General features: G+C 42.3%; 2 protein-coding genes across 3 annotated transcripts in view; one reads left to right on the forward strand and one right to left on the reverse strand.

Moving 5' to 3' along the window:
• Nucleotides 1-11,362, forward strand: part of ARL11 (ARF like GTPase 11) — a 139,449-nt gene extending 128,087 nt beyond the window's left edge. The window contains exon 3 of the transcript XR_014794646.1: nucleotides 11,348-11,362. The gene's annotated coding sequence lies outside the window, so the exon portion shown is untranslated. The remainder of the gene's footprint in view (nucleotides 1-11,347) is intronic.
• Nucleotides 1-15,443, reverse strand: part of KPNA3 (karyopherin subunit alpha 3) — a 96,501-nt gene extending 81,058 nt beyond the window's left edge. Inside the window, exons 1-2 of one of the 2 annotated variants that reach the window (XM_084879404.1) lie at nucleotides 15,268-15,443; nucleotides 15,113-15,213 (exon numbers count right to left, since the gene is read on the reverse strand). In XM_084879404.1, coding sequence (XP_084735530.1) covers nucleotides 15,113-15,181 — 69 coding nt within the window. In that variant the 5' untranslated portion in view covers nucleotides 15,182-15,213; nucleotides 15,268-15,443. The other variant, XM_084879403.1, reaches the window with a different exon arrangement.
• Nucleotides 15,444-17,094: the final 1,651 nt, after the last annotated feature.

Genomic DNA, 17,094 nt, shown 5'->3' on the forward strand with positions numbered 1-17,094 from the left:
CTTCCACTTTTTGGCTATTATGAACAAACAACTATACACATTTGTGTACATATGTTTCATATCTCGAGTATACACGTAGGAGTAAAACTGCTAGGTCATATGGCAACTCTATGATTAATATTGGTTCTAGGATCACCTCACCCCCCAGTGGATTAATTTTGGGAGAACCATCATACTGTTTTTCAAAGTGGCTACACCAGCGTTTTTCAACCGCTGTTCCGTGGCACGAGATGTTGCCTGGTGTGCCGTAGGTGCAGACAAGACAAGAATTTTATAATTTTTCACTGTTTTGTTTACTTAATATTTCATAATAAAGTAATTATAAAATACTTTCTTTGTGTTTATTTGATTCCTATTCAAGAGAATTACTTTATATATAGTCAATATAGGCACAGAGTTAAATTTTTTAACATTTTCTAATGGTGGTGTGCCTCGTGATTTTTTTCATGAAACAAGTGTGAACACTGGGCTACACTATCTTACATCCCACCAGTACAGAAAGGTTCCACTCTCTACATATCCTCCCCAATACTTGTTATTACCTGTTTGTTTTAGCCATCCTAGTTGGTATTAAGTGATATCTCATTGTGCTTTTGATCTGCATTTCTCTAATGATCGATGATGTTGGGGATCTTTTCATGTGCTTAATGACTATTTGCATAACCGCCCACCTGCTCAATCCTTACTGCTTGGCTCGCCACTCCTTAGTGCTGCCACAGTGGCGGGAGAGGTTCCTGCCACCATCGATGTGCTTGCCAGCCATGAGCCTGGCTTCTGACTGAGCAGCATTCCCATTGTGGGAGCGCACTGACCACTAGGGGGCAGCACCTGCACAGAGCGTCTGCACCCTGGTGGTCAGTGCACATCACAAGCGACCAGTCGTTCTGGTCATTCCACCGTAAAGGTAGCTGGGATTTTATATAGAGAGATTGGTTACAGAGAGGAAGGGAGAGGAAGAGAGAGATAGAAACATCAATGATGAGAGAGAATCATTGATTGGTTACCTCCTATATGCCCCACCCTGGCGATCAAGCGCACATGTGCCCTGACTGGGAATCAAACTGTGATCTCTTGGTTCTTAGGTCAACTCTCAACCACTGAGCCATGGTGGCTAGGCATATCATATTTCAACTGTTAATATTGGGATCTGACATTTTCAAAACTGCCACAAAATATAGCTACATCCTCCTTTTATTTTTAATGTTGCTTTACCTTCAAATTAAAGAAATAGAGACTTAGCAATGAGAATATAAGCCAAATCTTACACTACAAAAACAAAAAGTCAATTTAGGAATTGTGTCAGACATGGAAAGAGAATGTCATTGACTTTGAAGTTACATTTTCTACTAGTAGATACATTTCCTAACTCCTTTACTGAATACCAAGAAGTCAGGTTACTTTTTTTCCTTCAGATGTTAGCTTGTCTATATCACATTTCAACAAATAATTCAAATATATTTCATCAAATACAGTAACTTTGACAACATTACTGTTAAACTATTCTTTATCATCTGAACCATCTGATCAATCTTAGCATCACTATTGGGATATATTCTAAAGAACACCGCATCACCAATTGAAGTATTTAACTAAAGATAGTTCAGCTTTTAAAACTAACCCTCCAGTATACAGAAAATCAAGACGGTGATAAGAAATAGGAGAAACAAGTTAAGACACACCACAAAGAAATGGACAGATTCAGTAAGTAGAAGGACGTTCATTCTATTTGGTTGAACCATATGAAATTGCTGATACTTACCTATTTTGAACCTCAGAAATGGCAACTTCATGTGATTCAACTTCATTTAAGAACACTGACCTAATCACAAAGTGATAGCATTTAAAAAATGGTAGCCAAAAGGTAGAAGCAACCCAATTATCCATCAATGAATGAGTGGATAAATAAAATGTGGTATGTACATGCAATCAAATAAGTTCATCCATAAAAAGGAAGGAAATTTTGGCACATGCTACAAATAGATGAACCTGGAAGACATTATGGTAAGTGAAATAAGCCAGTCACAAAAAGACAAATATTATGTGATTCTACTTATATGAGGTTCCTATAGTATTTAAATTAATTAAGACAAAAAAAAAAAGGGGGGGGGTGAGAAACCTGCCTGGGGGGAAGGGAGAATGCACTTACTGTTTAATGGAGACAGTTTTAGTTGGAGAAGATGAAAAAGTAGATGGCGAGTGATGCTGGTTATATATCAATGTGAATGTACTTAATGCCACAGAACTATACCCTTAAAATACATAAAGTGATAAAATTTATATTTTACTACAATTAAAGAAATGGTGGGAGGAGCCTGTTCTAGATTAAAGGAGACAAACAACATAAACAAATGTAATATGATCATGTTTAATCATGCTTCTAAAGACAAAATGTAAAAAGCAAAACAAAGGCAAAACAAAAAATACAACAATAATTAAGGTTCAACTGGAGAAATTTAAATATAGACTGGATTAGATATTATTAAGAAATTATTGAATCAGGGTGATGTGAAATTTATGAAGAACACATTCTTATAATTTAGAGAAGAATCTGCCCGGCTAGCTCAGTCGGTAGAGCATGGGACTCTTAATTTAGAGAAGAACCTTAAGTCTTCAGAAGTAAAATGCCATATCTGCTATATTCAGATGAACAAATGATGACAAATTATGACTTATTAAATCTAAGTGATATGCATATGGGCCTAATATATTATTCTCCTTATTTTTTCTATATATTAGATCATTTTTATAATTAAAATCAAGAAATTTTAAAAATTATTTCACTATACATGTGTCTTAATCTAATACTTTACCTATCATTATAAAAAATTTAGACTAGATTTGGGAAGCAGTCGGAAAAGGCACTAAAAGATTAAATGTGTTGGGGAGAGAATCCAAGATGGCGGCATAGGTAACACCTAACTGCAGCCTCACACAACAATTTCAATAAAATACAACTAAAATATAAAATGGACATTACCCAGAACTACAGGAAAGTCGACTGACTGGAAATTCTACAATTAGAAGGAAAGAGAAAACCAGAAGGAAAATCAGAGGAGCTGTAAAAGCCTAAGGTACGGAGACATGCTGCGCATGCTGAGAGGACAGAGCAGGAGAGGAGGGGGCGGTTGAGTGCCCTGGCGTTCCCTAGTGGGAAGGAGATAAAAGCCCCAGACTGTGCTGAACCCCAGATCCGACAGCACTGAACCCCAGTTCTGGGCAAGACCCTGGGGACCCAAGCTCATACAGAGGGAGCCTGGGCTGTTAGGCGAAATCTTAGGGGAGTGGCGAAAGGCAGTGCCCTGGAGGCACACACATTACAAGCAGAGGACGGACCGTTCGTTGACTCGGCTGCTAGATTGCCCTAGTGGGAAGGAGACAAAAGCTCCGGACTGTGCTGAGCCCCAGTTCCAACTGCACTGAACCCCAGTTCTAGGCCAGAACCTGGAGACCCAGGCTCATATGGAGGGAGCCTGGGCTGTAAGTCGGAAACCCAGGGGAGCGGCGAAAATAAGTCCCGGAGACGCACACATTGCACGCAGGGAACGGGCAGTTGACTGTGCCCCTGGATTGCCCTGGCGGGAGGGAGACAGGGGCTCCAGACTGCTCTGAACTCCACTTCCAACTCCACTGCCAACTGAACTGAACCCCAGTTCAGTTCATTGGGGGAGAGCATAGACTGTTTGGTAGCAGGCGAAACTCGAGGGCACCTTTCTGTCAGAGTGGCTTGCAACGAGTACTGAAGGACCCTGAGGAATACTGAGATTCAGGAGCCTCATAGGGTGTGGCTGATGGAAGCCAAGGCTGTAGGCTCCACCCTGAAACTCCGCCCCATCCAAGCTGAACACAGAGACTTTTAAGGCTACCAACTCAGGGAAGCTGCGAAAATGCTGAGACAAGGAAACAGATCACAAACAAAAGAAATGAAGGACAAAAAGCGAATGGATATAGAGTTCAAAACCACGCTTATAAGAATTTCCTAGAAAAGGTCGATAAGACCTATGAGGATATGAAAAGGGATCAATTAGAAATAATAAGGGATCAATAAGAAATAATAAGGGGTCAACAAGAAATAAAGAATACATTGTTTGAAATAAAAAATATTATACAGAGTCCTAAAAACAGAATGGAAGATCGCAAGAATCAAGTCAAAGATTTAGAACATAAAGAGCCAGAAGATACTCCTCTACAGAAGAAAGAAGACAAGAGAATCCAGAAAGTTGAAGATAATGTAAGAAACCTCTGGGACAACTTCAAGTGAACCAACATCAGAATTATGAGGGTCCCAGAAGAAGAGAGAGAGCAAGATTCTGAAAACATACTGAAAGAAATAGTGGCAGAAAACTTCCCCCATCTGGTGAAAGAATTAGACCTACAAGTCCAGGAAGTTCACAGAACCCCAAACAAAAGGAATCCAAAGAGGACCACACCAAGACACATCATAATTAAAATTCCAAGAGCAAAAGACAAAGAGAGAATATTAAAAGCAGCAAGAGAGAAACAGGTAGTTACCTATAAAGGAGCACCCATACGATTGTCAGCTGATTTCTCAACAGAAACCATGCAGGCCAGACGGGAATGGCAAGAAATATTCAAGATGATGAATAACAAGAACCTACAGCCAAAAATACTCTACCCAGCAAAGCTATCACTTAGAATCGAAGGCCAGATAAAGAGCTTCACAAAGAAAAAAAAAGCTAAAGGAGTTCATCACTGCCAAACCAGAATTATATGAATTGCTGAAGGGGGTTCTTTCGGAAGAGAAAGAAAATAAAGATAAAAATTATGAACAACAAATACATAACTATCAACAAGTGAATCTAAAACCAAGGAAATTAAAAAAAAAACCTGATGAACAATATTAACTGTTGAATATAATAGAATCAAAGGTATGGAAGGGGAGTGGACTGATGATTCTCAGGGAAAAGAGGAGTGGGGGGTGCGGGAAGAGACTGAACATAAACTGTGCACCTATGGATGAGGACAATGGGGGGTGGGGAAAGGGCAGAGGGTGGGGTAGGAACCTGGTGGAGGGGGGGAAAATGAGGAACTTTTATAATAATATGAATAAAGTTTTATTTAAAAAAAACGATTAAATGTGTCACTTCAAAAATATAATTCAGAAAAATTACTGGTCTGGTGATATCTGGTATGGATTTATTTATTCAAGAAATATTTTAGCCCTAACCGGTTTGGCTCATTGGATAAAGCGTCAGTCAGCCTACAGACTCAAGGGTCCTAGGTTCAATTCTGTTCAAGGGCATGTATCTTGGTTGCGGGCACATACCCAGTAGGGAGTGTGCAGGAAGCAGCTGATGGATGTTTCTCTTTCATTGATGTTTCTATCTATCTCTCTCTCTCTCTTCCTCTCTGTAAAAAAAATCAATAAAATATATATTTTTTTAAAAGAAATATTTTAGTCCAACTGGCATGGCTCAATGTTTGAGTGTTGACCTATGAACCCGGAGATCCTGGTTCAATTACCAGTCAGGACACATGCCAGGTTGCAGGCTCAATGCCCAGTGTGAGACATGCAGGAGGCAGCCGATCAATGATTCTCTCTCACTAATATTTCTCTCTCTTCATCTCTGAAATCAATTTTTAAAAACTACTAAAAAAAATATTTTAGTGCTTACTTTGTTCCATCCGCTGTACTAGGAAATAAGCAATGGGGATATACAGCTTTTGTCTTCAAGAAGCTCACAATGTAGGAGGAGAAACAGATAAAACATAATTAACACATATTATCACAACTATAATGAGAAAGATATACTCAAGAGTTTTTCCAGGAATGAAGAAGGGTACCTAACTCAACCTGGAGAATGAAGGGGCCTCAGAAAGATTTCTCACAGAGTTAAGTATTTAAAAGGGGTAGGAAATTAGCCAGACAACAAGAGGCAGGGAAGGATATTCAGTCAGCAGAATAGCTCTGAGAATAGAAATAGCATTGGCAAGCAGAGGAGGGCGGGATTCCAGATTATATATAAGCATATAAGAAGTTCAGTGTTGCCAGAGCTTAAAGGGGTATGGAGGGTCGGGGAAGGAAGTTGACTCCAGAGAAATAGTCACTTATCAGGCTCACTGAAAAATCTTATAAATTGGAGGAAAAATACCAATTTGGAGGCAACTTTTAAACTGCCAGGTGATAAAGGTTGAAAGTAGGCTGGAGGCAGTGGAATAGAGAAGCAGGGCCAAAATCCAGAGACAGCACAGAGATTCAAGATACATGACTAGCATCTGACTGAATGTGGAAGATGAGGAAGGAGTCCAAGAAACCTCTCAAGTTTCAAGTTCAGTTCACAGTGCAAATGATGCCATAAACAACAAAAAGGAGAACATAACTTTAAACTCTCTGAGCCTGACAAACTGATGTGAAGCTCATTTGATTAATTTACAGCAGATTAAAACAGATTTAAATCCCTCCCTTCCCCCAGAAATGATGGTTAAAAACTAAGGGAGCTGCTGATGTGGGCAAGAAAAATAGTCTATACAGGGGAGTCACAGACAAGAATCCCAAGGATCCCATACTCAATGCCCAGGAAGAAGAGTTGGCAAAACCAACTAAAAAAGAGTAATCAACGAGACAGAAAAAACAGAAAAAATTATATACCGTTAAAACATCATAGTGTACCTGCTATGAGGCATAGATTGCTAAAAAATTTTCATGTTCTGAAAAATCAGGAAGAAAGAGAAAATACAAAGGACAGCTGTGGCAATAAGCACCTTTAGACGGAACGTATGGTTAAATGAAGCCAAGAGGTAGAACATGAGTGAATGGGCAATGTGTTCATACTGCTTGCTGGGCTTGCTTGTGTTCAACTGTGTGTTCCTGTACTTCAATTGTTTGTGTTCAAACGCTCTTACTTGGGAGAGCTAAACAATCAATGTCCTGGTAAGAATTAAATAGGAATCAAAATGAATTTTGCATTGACCAACATCATTCCTCTTAACCATTCAAGAATGAATTAGTTCATGTTATAGAAATACATGACAGCAGAAAAGGCTGTCAAAGGAGGGCTTGGCCACAATATCACTCACTGCCATAAAATCAACACCCCAAAAATTATTAATATCTTAGAATAATAGTGTGCTTTTCACTCCCAAATGTAGAGTGTTTTCAAGTATACTATCTAGTTTCTCTTCTCAAAGAGTATTTATTAAATTTTATAATTGGTAACTAACACCAGTCACAGCCCAAGGTCCCTACCCTCAGTGAGCTTCTTGATAGTGCCCACAGCTATACATACATAAAATTTATTGTACATCACAACAATTTATCCCAAAGAGGCAAAGGAAAATTTACTAAGGAAATTATTAGAGAAGGAAAAGAAAGGGAACTAATAGTAATAGGTATGTTATTAGTCAACCAGGAAAGGTCCTATGGAAAACTTTCAAAAACGAGTTTTGAACTAGAATAGCATGATGTAGCAGAATTGTGATGTTGGTGTTCCAGAGATTTTGAAGGAATTTGAGTCTGCCAGAGTGAGCCCCACTAAAAAGATGGCAAAAGAAGGTATATAGGTGAAAAGCATGTACAGAGAGGCACGGAGAGGAAATTGGTTACTTCACCATCTCAAATACGACATCATGGCTGGCACAAAGGAGCTATAAGGAAAAGTGGTAGAAAAAAATAGGGCTTTTTGTGGAATTATGTGTGGCATGCTAAGGACTTTTAGTTTTATCCTGAAAGCAAGGGGAATAATCTTACCAGGAAAATTACAAAGATTTCAGAAAGATCAATCCACATGATACACTGAGGCAGGAAGATACCAGGAACAAGAAAACCAAGTGTACTAATCACCCTTGTACGAGTGGGAATGACAGGGGCCTCAATTAGGACAGTGGTAGTAAGGTTGGCAAAAAAATAAAAATATGAGGGCTAATACCGAAAAGTGAAGGAAAGGAGTCAAGGATAAAGTTTTAAGCTCGACCTATTAGATTGTACCCTCTACCAACAGAGGTTCCAGAGAGAAGCAGGTTTTCTAGTGCTAATTAAATCTGCAAATGAGAAAATATATATATATGTACATATATGTATGTATATATATATATATATATATATATATATATATATGTGTGTGTGTGTGTGTGTGTGTATATATATATATATACACACACACACACACACACACAGCCAGTATTAAAAACTAAAGGATAAAGTTTATGTGTTAAGCCCAAAAATATGGGTTACTATTTTTCATTGAAACCAACCAATTGGATTTTAACTAATAAGGAACGTTTGCAAGAGTAAAAAGGAGGGAAACCAAGATGGTGGCATAGGTAAACACCTAAACTGCCTCGCACAACAATTTCAAAACTACAACTAAAAGACAAAATGCCTATCACCCAGAACCACGGGAAAGCTGGCTGAGTGGAAGTTCTACAACTAGAAGGAAAGAGAAAAGAGCATTGAGAGGTGTACAAGCGCTGAAAAGCTGAGGTATGGAGGTACGTGAATCGGGCTGGCAGTGGGTGACTGGGTGCTCTGCTTTTTTCAATCCAAAGGGAGATAAGCACCTGTTTACTCTGAACTCAAGTTTCTGGGGAGAGGCTGGGGACCCAAACTCCTATGGAGAGAATCTGGACTGTCTGCCATCAGGTCGGAAAGTGAGGGTGACTTTCTTACAGAGGTGCGCACAGCAACCATTGTTAATTGCGCTGGGGCGCAGGACGCAGGGACTTGGAAACTCGGAGATACAGAGTAGGCTTACTGGCAGCCATTGCTTTTTGCCACGCCCTAGCCTAGTGACTACCTGAGACTCCACCCCACACAATCTACAAACACACCCAAGCTCCACCCAGCAGCTTTTGCATATAAATGGCCTGCCCTATTGCAGCTTAACCTAACAAATTGCAGCTCTGGTCAGACAGCTCCAAAACCTCCAAACCCAAAGCAAAGAGAAAACTGTAGTTCTCACTGTAGCTCCTGCTGGGTGGCCTAAGACAGTAGCTGACCTGCACCCCATTGGAGATCCAGAAGCTAGTGTATCTAGTGGTCAGTGAGAGACACCAGATTTCAACTATTCTCATAAGGGACACATTCAAGAGGCAGACTCATTTGAGCACCAAAGCCCCACTGATACAAGTCCTGCCCCATAAGCATGTCTCCAGTACAGCAGTTCTTCCATTATAGACACAGTGGATCCTCACAGCCAATTGGAGGTCAATTCCTCCCAGTGACACAAACAACAATCAAGACTTAACTACAAGGCTGTACATAGTCCACAAAAGGGGTGAACCAAGAGTGTCCACCTCAGGTAACTGGGAGGCCGACCCACTGGGCCATATAGGACATCTAGCACACAAAGGCATCCTACCAACTCAGGGAAGCAGCAAAAATGTGGAGACAAAGAAACAGATCACAAACTAAAGAAATGGAGGAAAACGAACAACTGGATATAGAGTTCAAAACCATGGTTATAAGGTTTTTCAAGAATTTCCTAGGAAAGGCTGATAAATTTAGCCAGACCCTCAAGGATATGAAAAAGGACCAACTAGAAATTAAACACACTGACTGAAATGAAAAAAAAAATTATACAGAGACTCAACAGCAGACTAGAGGAACGCAAGAATCAAGTCAAAGATTTGAAATACAAAGAAGCAAACAAACACTCAACCGGGAAAGCAAGAAGAAAAAAGAACCCAAAAATTTGAAGATAGTGTAAGAAGCCTCTGGGACAACTTTAAGCGTACCAACATCAGAATTATTGGGGTGCCAGAAGAAGAGAGAGAACAAGATACTGAAAACCTACTTGAAGAAATAATGACTGAAAACTTCCCCCACCTGGTGAAAAAAATAGACTTACAAGTCCAGGAAGCTCACAGAATCCCAAACAAAAGGAATCCAAAGAGGACCACACCAAGACACATCATAATTAAAATGCCAAGGACAAAAGACAAAGAGAGAATACTAAAAGCAGCAAGAGAAAAACAGTTAATTACCTACAAGGGAGCACCCATTCTATTGTCGATTGACTTCTCAACAGAAACTATGCAGGGCAGAAGGGTGTGGCAAGAAATATTCAAAGTGATGAATAGCAAGAACCTATAACCAAGATTACTATATCCAGCAAAGTTATCATTCAGAATTGAAGGGCAGATACAGAGTTTCACAGATAAGAAAAAGCTAAAGGAGTTCATCACCACAGTATTATAGGAAATGCTGAAGAGTATTCTTTAAGAAGAGGAAAAAGAAAAAGAAGTAAAGATAAAAATTATGAACAACAAATACATATCTATCAACAAGTGAATCTAAAAATCAAGTGAATAAAAAATCTGAGCAACAGAATAAACTGGTAAATATAACAGAATCAAGGGCATAGAATGGGAGTGGACTGATAATTCTCATGGGGCAAGTGGTGCGGGGGCGTGTGGGAAGAGACTGGACAAAAATCCATACACCTATGGATGAGGACAGTGGGGGGAGGTAATAACAGAAGGTGGGGTGGGAACCGGGTAGAGGGGAGCTATGGGGGGGGGGGGGGAGAAACAATTGTAATAATCTGAATAATAAAGATTTATTCAAGTTTTTTTTAAAAAAAGAGTAAAAAGAAAAAGAAAAGCAAATAAATCAAATGATAAATGGGATCTCAAACATTTTTATTAGCAAGGTCTTAAAATGCCAAAATTGGAATTTCTGTGATATAGTCAAACTTTCTTATATGTTTTCTCCATTAATTAACTTTCAAATAGGTCAAGTCTTAGACTCCACTCAGTGGACAGTTTAACACATGAGTAAGAGTTCTGGCTTTAGTGTCATGCTACTTCACTGTAAGTCTAGGCTCCGCTACTTACTATCCTGTGATTTAGGGCTAGTTATTTAAGAATTGTAGGCCTCAGTTCCCTTCTAAATGTAGTTAATAATATATATACTTCATAGGATTGTTGTCAAGACATAACACATCTACTGTGTTTCCCCGAAAATAAGACATCCCCTGAAAATAAGACCTAGCGCATCTTTGGGAGCAAAAATTAATATAAGACACTGTCTTATTTTCGGGGAAACAGGGTAAACACTTGGTGTAGGTACACTGTAAACAGTAAAAAAAAGTTAAGATTTAAAAAAATTATTATTAGTTATCATTACTGGCGACAATATCACATCCTTGAGGTATACAGGTACAAGAAAGAAAAAGTTGATCTAGATGGTGGTTATCTAAATGTTTGAGTTATAAGTAAATAGTTAAGTCTTAAATGGAACATTTGTTTTGTGTACTTTTCTACAAATATATTTTAAAGTTTTAAATATTTTTTAAAAAAGAAAAAAGCCTAAGAACCAATGCCTTACATGAAAATGTCTGGTATTAAAACACACATTCCAGCCAAAACTGGTTTGGCTCAGTGGATAGAGCGTCGGCCTGCGGACTGAGGGGTCCCAGGTTCGATTCCGGTCAGGGGCATGTACCTTGGTTGCGGGCACATCCCCAGTAGGGGGTGTGCAAGAGGCAGCTGATCGATGATTCTCTCTCATCGATGTTTCTAGCTCTCTATCCCTCTCTCTTCTTCTCTGTAAAAAATCAATAAAATATATTAAAAAAAAACACACACACACACACACATTCCAGACCAAATAAAAGTATTTTCACTAAGTGTTTCTTAGATTTACAGTAGCTACAAAACCCATCTCCTCTATGCAAGTTTCAAACTGCTATCAGTGATAATTACTCCCTCCCCTATAAATTTCAGGATAATCTTTATTCTCTTTGTCTTCTGTGAGCTTTACCAAAAGAGAAGAAACCAGAGAAACAGTAGGAGACTCAAATCTTATGATCATGCCCATCCCTGCCTCAATTTTTTAGAAAATTCCTCATTGTATACAGAATAATACCACTATGACTCTAGAATTCTAGATATGACTGCATCACCTTTTCCCATTGTTCTAATCATATTATACCTTCTACTCTAAATTCCTTCACATCTCCCTATCAAGAAGTTTCTAACCAACTCTTTGCCACAGATATATTCTCAGACCACCAGTTTCATCTCTTCACTTTTCTTTTTTCATCTTAACTATCTAATAGTTCAACAGATCTTTATTCACTAATTCCTCATGTGCCCTGTTCAAGTTTAGAGCATACTTCCTACAAAAGTCAGCAACCTCTCTTCTATGAAGCCATTCCTGACTGAATGACTATGAAATTACCTCTCCCCACTCACAATTCCTTGGTATAATTCTACACTTTTAATTTCTTTAGAAAATATGTCTTTCATTCTTCCACCTAGCATCTTTCTTGTATATCAGGTGGTTGTATAATTTACAATCTTATCTTTCATCTACACTATACATGAAAAAGTAGGAATGATATCTCATCAAAGTGCATTTCACTATTTTGAAACAGCCTGATAATCTCAACTACTTAGTTATAGAGCTACAGTATAAGTTTTGAATGTAATATAATTTCAAATGGAAGACTAAATTAGATATGGTGTCTAGGTTTAGTTATACCTAAATCCATAATAGAGGCATTTAATCAGATCTGACTCTAGATTACCCTCTAGTCACATCTCTAGCACTCTGTTCTCTTTCAGCAGTCTTACTACAATCTCCCAGGACACTTCAATTACTGCTTCCTTAAGTCTGGAATGCCTCTTGTTGGCCCTCTCCTTTTTCAGGGCCAACATTCTTTCACCTTCAGGACCTACTCACTTCCATTCATCCACTAGGAATCAACAGAGCATCTCCCTTGACCATTCAGCTCCAAGTTAGATTTTTCTTATGCAATCTCAGAATACACATATTGATGAACTGCATTGTAATTGTCAGTTTACTCTTCTACCACTCTAGAACTGTAAACTCCTTGAGATACAGACTCAATTTTATTCCCTTTTGTTTCTCCAAGATTTGACATTGTTAGATACCCAAAAGACAATTAGTGAAGGAGTGTCCACACTGTAACCTTGTGCAGGGTGCATACTTGAATTTCCCCATCTAAAGTAATTTCATCCTGTAAAGTGGGGATACTGCTATACCTAGCTCATAAAGTAGTTATAAGGATTAAATGAGGTATCACAAAGCCTTAGTATAGCCGAAACCGGTTTGGCTCAGTGGTAGAGCATCGGTCTGCGGACTGAAAGGTCCCAGGTTCAGTTCCGGTCAAGGGCATGAATGTTGGTTGCAGGCACATCCCCGGTAGGGGGTGTGCAAGAGGCAGCTGGTCGATGTTTCTCTATATCGACGTTTCTAGCTCTCTATCCCTCTCTCCTCCTCTCTGTAAAAAATCAATAAAATATATTTAAAAAAAAAAAAAAAAAGCCTTAGTATAACTACCATTTGAATACCTGTTATTTCATGCCTTACTTATCCTAATGTAAGTATCCTGGGAAATATAATGTTGTGACTAATACTTTCAGATTGAAAGGCTTAGTTAGCAGTCATTAACCTATAAGTCACTGGTTACATTCTGGTCATCAGTATGTATTATGTATCTATTATATGAGGAGTTTTTACAAGGTATCACTGAGCTCCCAGAACAAAATAGGGGCAAATAATAAGACAAAAACCTGTCTCAATATTCAAAAAGAAAGAATTTTGTATAAACAATAGGGGTATTTTTCAAACTATGTAAGCTCTGCTTTATAATAGGGGTAAGTTTCAACAACAATTACTGATAGAGTTCAAAATTAATTCCTATCATCAAGTGGACCGATTAACAGGAGCCAGTTCTAAAATTTCTTGCTGCTATTCACAATTTTTCTTTTGCTTATTAGTATTTCTCACAAAAGTAACAACCATGACCTGGACAGAGACAAATTACCTATATTTGTCTCATTCAAATGTGAATTCCTCAGTATTTCCTTAGTTTTTTTTTTCAATTAGTATATAAACTTCTGGCTCTGAAAAAATGGCTTGAGTTTTTGTCTGTTTTCTACACTGAATGGCATATTTTCTTAAGAGAGAATAAAATGCATTTCTTATTCACACTGGCCCTTAGCAAGAATTACAAAACTGCAAATCATGTCACCTAGTATTAGAAGAGGCTGGGAACTTAAAACTACTTCCCCCTACCAAATCCGGAGGTCAGAGTCCCAATGAAGTTTGTGCATTATATTACAATGCTTTTAGTAAGCTGCAAAGAGACCTCTAGCGCTGCCTTAATAAATCGAGTTTGCAAATAGTGCCTGCTTATGTCAACTGAATGAGACAATGGCAACATGCTGTGTGTAGCAACGAACCGAGTTACCACATGAATGTTTACAGTTTTGTAACCACATCGAAATTCTACCTGCCTGGAGCAGGAGGCATACACAAGGCCGTATAAACCCATGGATTCAACTTCTTTCAGCAAAACATGTCAAATAAATAATCCTGAGTGTAGCCCCATGACAAACAAGGAATGCTAAGGAAACAGGTCCTGTAAACGGGGGGTCGAAACAATGTCTCTTCTAAAGCCTCAGCACAATGGATGGCAAACTATTGTCCACCTTCAGCTTGCTCCAGAGGCCGGCGGTAACGGGAGAATGAGCTGGAACAGCTCAGCCAGCGCGACTGGTCCAGAGGACAGCTCTGGAATAGGGAATAGAAGAAAATGGTCCTGGCGCATCCTACCCTCCCCCACCCGCCACCCTCCAACAAGTCAGTTACCCGGCTGGTCCCCACCCCCCTCTGCGGGCGCCGCCGTCCGCCAGGCCCAGCTCGCAGGAGGCAAGCGCGGGGACAAGCAGCGCCGAGGCTCCATGTGCGGCCGCGCGGGAGGCTCCGAGGGGGCTGCGCCCGCGGGAGGGAGCGCCGGCCCCGGGCGCGAGCGCGGCCACCCCCGGCGCAGCGGCCGGCGGCCCCGGGCGGCAGCATCCCGGCCCCGCGAGGCCCCGGCCGGCGGACCCCGCCTCAGCTCCACATCCCTCCCCGCGGGCAGACAGACAGCAGGCCGCGCCCGCGTGACGGGGCCGAAAACCACGGCGTTTCCCGGCCCGCGCGCCCGCGGCTCCGGAGGGGCGGCTGCGGAGGGCCCCGCGCCGCGCCCGCTCCGCCCAGCCCCGGGCCCGGGGACGGGGGGCGGCGGCCAACTCTGACCCACCGCGAGCCGGAGCCGGCGAGCGCTCTCCCGGCGCCGGCCCCCGCCCTTCCCCGCCGCCGGCGCCGCGGCCAGGCGGGCCCAGCCCGGGGAGGCACCCTCACCTCCACATCGCGGCCCTTGTTCTTAAAGCTCTTGATGCGGTGGTTCTCCAGGCCCGGGTTCTCGGCCATGGCTGCGCGCGGCTCCGGCGGCGGCTACTCCTGCGGCGGCGGCGGCGGCGGCGGCGGCGGCGGCGGCGGCGGCGGCGGCGGCGGCGGCGGCGGCGGCGGCGGCGGCGAGCCTCAGTGCGGGAGGGGGAGGCGGGGGAGCGCGGGAGGGCGCGGGAGGGGGAGGGGAGGGGGAGAGCACGTTCCGTGACGCCTCCGAGCGCGAGGTGGCAGCAGCGCCGGGGCCGGCGCAGGCCGACTGCCGGGCGGGGCGGGGCGGGGCGGGGCGGGACCGGCGCTGAGGAACCGAGCGCGCCTGGGGAGGCTGCTGTCACGTGCCCGGGGCGGCTCCAGGGCCTGGACGCTCTCCTGGCGGGAGGTGCCTGGTGTTACGGGGTGACCCCAACCCCTCTCTTCCACCCCCCCACCCCAACCAAGCCTCGTGCTTCTGGTTAAGTCCCAGCAATGGAGCCAGTGGCTCTTACTGCTCCCCGGCGACGCTGAGGTGCAGGTGGAGACTACAGTTCCCAGCATGCCACGGCCCGGCGGGGGTTAATTCTGGGCTTGACAGCACGAGGGAATGCCGGGAACCCCCAGCGCGCGCTTCTGGACGCCGGGCTCGAAGCTCCGCCCCCAGGACCGCCTCTGGGCGGGGGCGTGGGAGGGGCTTCCCTGGAGGTGGCATCTTGTCCGGGATTGGGAGGAGGCGGGAGAGGTCTCGAGTCCCCAAAATAGCAGCCACCTCTTAGTGGCTGTTCCTGGCTGCGCTTTGGTTTTATAAATAGCATGTATTTCCACCTGACATGTACATGTGTATGTATGTAATATATGCGTGTGTTATTTGGTTTACTACACGAGAATTAAGTTCAATGAAAGCAAGGGACATTGTCTGGTGTTTATTGTTAAATCCCTTGTGTCAAAATAGCGTTTGGCACACTCAATAAATACTTGAACAAATTAGTTGCTCTAGCATCTTTCGGTTTCTTCATCATTCATCCAAGCCCAATTCTGTAACTTTCACTCTGGCAGTTCCTGCATTTCAGTGTCCCCAACCCTGAATTACCACCCTTAATCTTCAGCTTCCAGGAATCAGTCAAGCATCTCCCCTTGGAGGAACGATCAAGGGAAATTTGGGTCCATGACACTAATAGAGAGTTACTTTCTAGAACAGGTGAGCTTCTTTGATTATATGTGAAATAATTCAGTTTCAGAATCTCTGGCAAATATAAGCAGATATGCAAAGTTATAGTACAATCCAAATGACTATGGTCATTCAAAAGTTGGTAGAAATAAAACTATAAAGAGATTAAAGAAGACATTCTTTCAAAACAAAGGGTCCTTCCTCCCCTGGTGGCTACAACCCACAGACACCAGGCTCAGGCTCTAGTGATTGGGGAACCACTGACATCCAGGCGAAAGTGCAAGATACCGATCTAGATACACACGTGGTGGGGCAGTCGGGGGTCATCCGCAGTGTCATAGGAGGCATGTGTTCTGTGTACCTGAGAAGGTTGTTAGCATCTCCAGTGAGCACCTAGAACCCATCACCCCCACCAAGAACAAGGTGAAGGTCATCCTGGGTGAGGATCAGGAAGCCACAGGAGTCCTGCTGAGCATCGATGATGAGGATGGCATCGTCCACTTGGACCTCAATGAACAGTTCAAGATCCTCAATCTCCGATTCCTGGGGAAACTCCTGGAGGCTTGAGGCAGGCCGGGCTGGTGAACTTTGGCAGACATCTGGCAAATAGAGAGTGTCCTTCTTCCTTCCCTAGTCCTTGGTTCTGACTTAGGATCCAGGTGTGGAGCAGACCCTACCCTGGTTGTTCAGTATTTTCGTTGTTTTCCTTTCAGGATTCCTATCTTTCTCCTTGATGTTTATGGGAATGAGAGTAAAGTCTGGGGGAGGGTCCCCATTTTCCTCTATCCCACTTCCT

Source organism: Pipistrellus hanaki (genome assembly GCF_964339955.1).
Source record: "Pipistrellus hanaki genome assembly, chromosome: 3".
NCBI classification, from domain to species: Eukaryota; Metazoa; Chordata; class Mammalia; order Chiroptera; family Vespertilionidae; genus Pipistrellus; species Pipistrellus hanaki.